Source organism: Nematolebias whitei, chromosome 15, assembly GCF_014905685.2.
Source record: "Nematolebias whitei isolate Nwh7 chromosome 15, NemWhi1, whole genome shotgun sequence".
NCBI classification, from domain to species: Eukaryota; Metazoa; Chordata; class Actinopteri; order Cyprinodontiformes; family Rivulidae; genus Nematolebias; species Nematolebias whitei.
In genome coordinates, this window is record NC_056512.1 from 19,998,809 (window position 1) to 20,001,702 (window position 2,894).

The 2,894-nt window shown below is 43.8% G+C and overlaps 1 protein-coding gene across 1 annotated transcript in view; it reads right to left on the reverse strand.

Moving 5' to 3' along the window:
- Positions 1-980: 980 nt before the first annotated feature.
- LOC119421506 (phosphoinositide 3-kinase regulatory subunit 5-like) overlaps positions 981-2,894 on the reverse strand; it is a 14,586-nt gene continuing 12,672 nt past the window's right edge. Inside the window, exons 15-17 of the mRNA XM_037688856.1 lie at positions 1,462-1,541; positions 1,255-1,373; positions 981-1,128 (exon numbers count right to left, since the gene is read on the reverse strand). Coding sequence (XP_037544784.1) covers positions 981-1,128; positions 1,255-1,373; positions 1,462-1,541 — 347 coding nt within the window. The remainder of the gene's footprint in view (positions 1,129-1,254; positions 1,374-1,461; positions 1,542-2,894) is intronic.

Genomic DNA, 2,894 nt, shown 5'->3' on the forward strand with positions numbered 1-2,894 from the left:
AATTTGTGAAAGTAAAAGTGTTTATCAGCAGCTTTGAGCAGACAGGAACAGGAAGCGTCTGATTTAAATATTAGACCGTTTCTCGAGACACGACCTCGATGGATGAGAAAGAGAAGACAAGTCTGTGCACAAAAAAAGCAACACAATAGAAGTTCAACAACATATACAACTCCTGGATAAAACTGGAATCTTGTTGTTTTTGTGAAAATAAATCAAAGACATGCCACAAACCCACTTTTTTAATTCCAACCTTCTGGTTTTAAAAACCGACAATAAAAATAAAGATATAATTGTTGCAGTTAGTTATTAATGCTCTTTTCAGATCAAGTAAAAAAAAAAAAAACATCTATGAAAGCCTCTGCTCCATCAGTACTTTGTTGCTCCACCTTCATCTTTTCTACCAGCTTGAATGTGACTGATGCAAACATTCTTCATCCGTCTGCCTCCAACCGTCTCTTGTTGCTGTTCTCAGATCAGCTCTGCAGAGATTTGCAGCTCTGGATTATTTGCAGGCCAAGCCGTGCTCATTATAAATCTTTCTTTTCGTTGCCCATGTGTGGCTTAAAGGCCAAAGTAAAACTAAAAGGCACATCTGATGTACAAGTTTATTTGGAATTTTAGACAAACGAAAAGGAAACGTTTAATTTCATTAACTTCATATCGAAATAAATATACATTAACATGTTTTGATCATGCAGTGGATTAAAAAATGTACAAATATTCTCAAGAAGTCTGTTTTCTAGTATTAACAGATTAGTGATGCCTTGTTTGGAAAAGCTCAGCTGAGATGTTGGAAGAGCTCGAACAGAAAAACATGAAATAACTCTTTAATGTTCTGATCATTATTAATATTTAACACCCCCCCCCCCCCCATGCTTTTATTTACAGCATACCTCAAATAATCAGAATTGGACTCGTTTATGGCCTAACTTTCTTCTTCCGTGCGTCCTGCCTGCAGAGTCGGTGCACGCCCCGGTGCATCATGGGTACGAGGCGGAGAAGCAGGTGATGGGGAGGCAGAGCAGGGAGCGGTACGTCGGGTGCAGAGGCCGGACTTGGCCCGGCAGAGGTTTGTAGGACCTCCAGTCTGAGCCGCTTCCTGGTTTGCTGCACAGAGTCGCCTCGCACCTGAACGAGGGAAAAGGTGAAAGAGTAACGCAACACGCTGCTCCCACGCCGCCTCTGACGGCGCCGCGTGCTCTGATGTATTTTCCTGTTTCGAAGCGCCCTCATTGAATGTGTCAGTGTGGTTACCTCGTGACGCCTTGGATGAAGGTCTTTTGGTCCTGATCCAGACAAACAGCAAATGTTGACCCTGCTTCTTGAGCTTTCACCTGCACCTTGTCCACCTTCACCTCTGATATCAAGATTTGCTGCAAACAGGAGAACAGTTCTGATGATTAGCTTTTCTTTTTCAGCTGCACGTGGATGCTGTAGTCGAAGTTTGAAGCCCTCCCTCACCTGGTTGTAACCCTTTTTAGATTTGGGACACTGCCGTTTCAGGACTTCTGTCAGTGTCAGCTGCAGGCTCTCTTGTAAATCTGGACAAAACACAAAGACATGAAACAGATAAGAACCTCTTTATTCCTTGCAACTTTGGCAACAGTGTAGCATCTGTGTGTGCACACTGTGCACACACACAGGGCACCAGACATGCAGCAGTTACAAAGGTGAGATGGAGGAAGAAGGGTGACCCTTTCTCCATAGTAAGTGGTTGCAAATGGATGGATGGAGTGCAGTTAATTTCATTGTAGCTTCATACTACAACAGTTTCTGTTTTAAATGTGCTTTATAAGTAAATTTGACTTGACTTGTCCTTCACCTGTAAAACTGAGATGCTGTCCAAGATTCGAAGGTTTTAATGATCTAAATGCTGACTCTGTTGGTTTTTTTTTCAGTGCTTTTAGGTCCATCTGCAGCGTTTCACCCAAATGACCATGAGATCGTCGTCTCACTGTGCATGCGTTAAAGATGCTGCTTTGAACTGGTTTAATCTCACCTTGCAAGCAGCAAGACCTCGAGGTCGTTTTCAAAGTGTCTCCATTTTGTTGCTGAGGGTTCAGTCGCCTTGCGTGACAACCAGCATTTCACGTGCTGTACGTGCCATCAACATGTCAGACATGTTCAAGGAATTAATTGAACCTTTTTTTTTTTCATGCGAAACAGTGTTTTGGATTCTGGAACCTGTCTGCAACCCTCTTCAGTTTACCTTCCGTGATGCAGAAAGTACAAAAAAACGAGAGACAACATTGGCAGCAGCTGGAGCACGGAGGATTCGGAGGTGTTCCCAGGCCAGCTGAGAGACATTGTCTCTACAGCGTGTCGTGATTCTTCCCCTGGGTCTCCTCCCAGTTGGACGTGCCCTGAAAACCTCCTTCGGTAGGCGTCCATCCTTACCGGAGGCCTGAACCATCTCAGCTGGCTCCTCTCGATGTGGAGGAGCAGCAGATCTACTCTGAGTCTCTCCCAGATAACTGAACGTCTCACCCGATCTCTAGGAGAGCAGCTACCCTGCAGAATAGTTTTTTTTATTTTGACTGCTTGCGTCCGCATTCTCTTTTTTTTTTTTAGCCACTAGAGTTCGTGGTCGAAGGAGAGGGTGGGAATGTAGACCAACCAGTAAACAGAGAGCTTCACCTTACAGATCAGCTTCCTCTTCACCACAACGGACCAGAACAGACTACGCACTACTCCAGAACCTTTACCGATCCATCTGTCAATGTCACGCTCCACTCTTCCCTCGTTAATGAACAACCCCCCCAATCTAACTGAGACCATTTAATATAGTTCACATACGTACACAAACATAAGTACAAATTAAAAGTGATGCAAATTCAGAACTTTTAAAAAAAGTCTATGTCTTCAGCTTGTTGCAGCTCATTACGACACTTTTA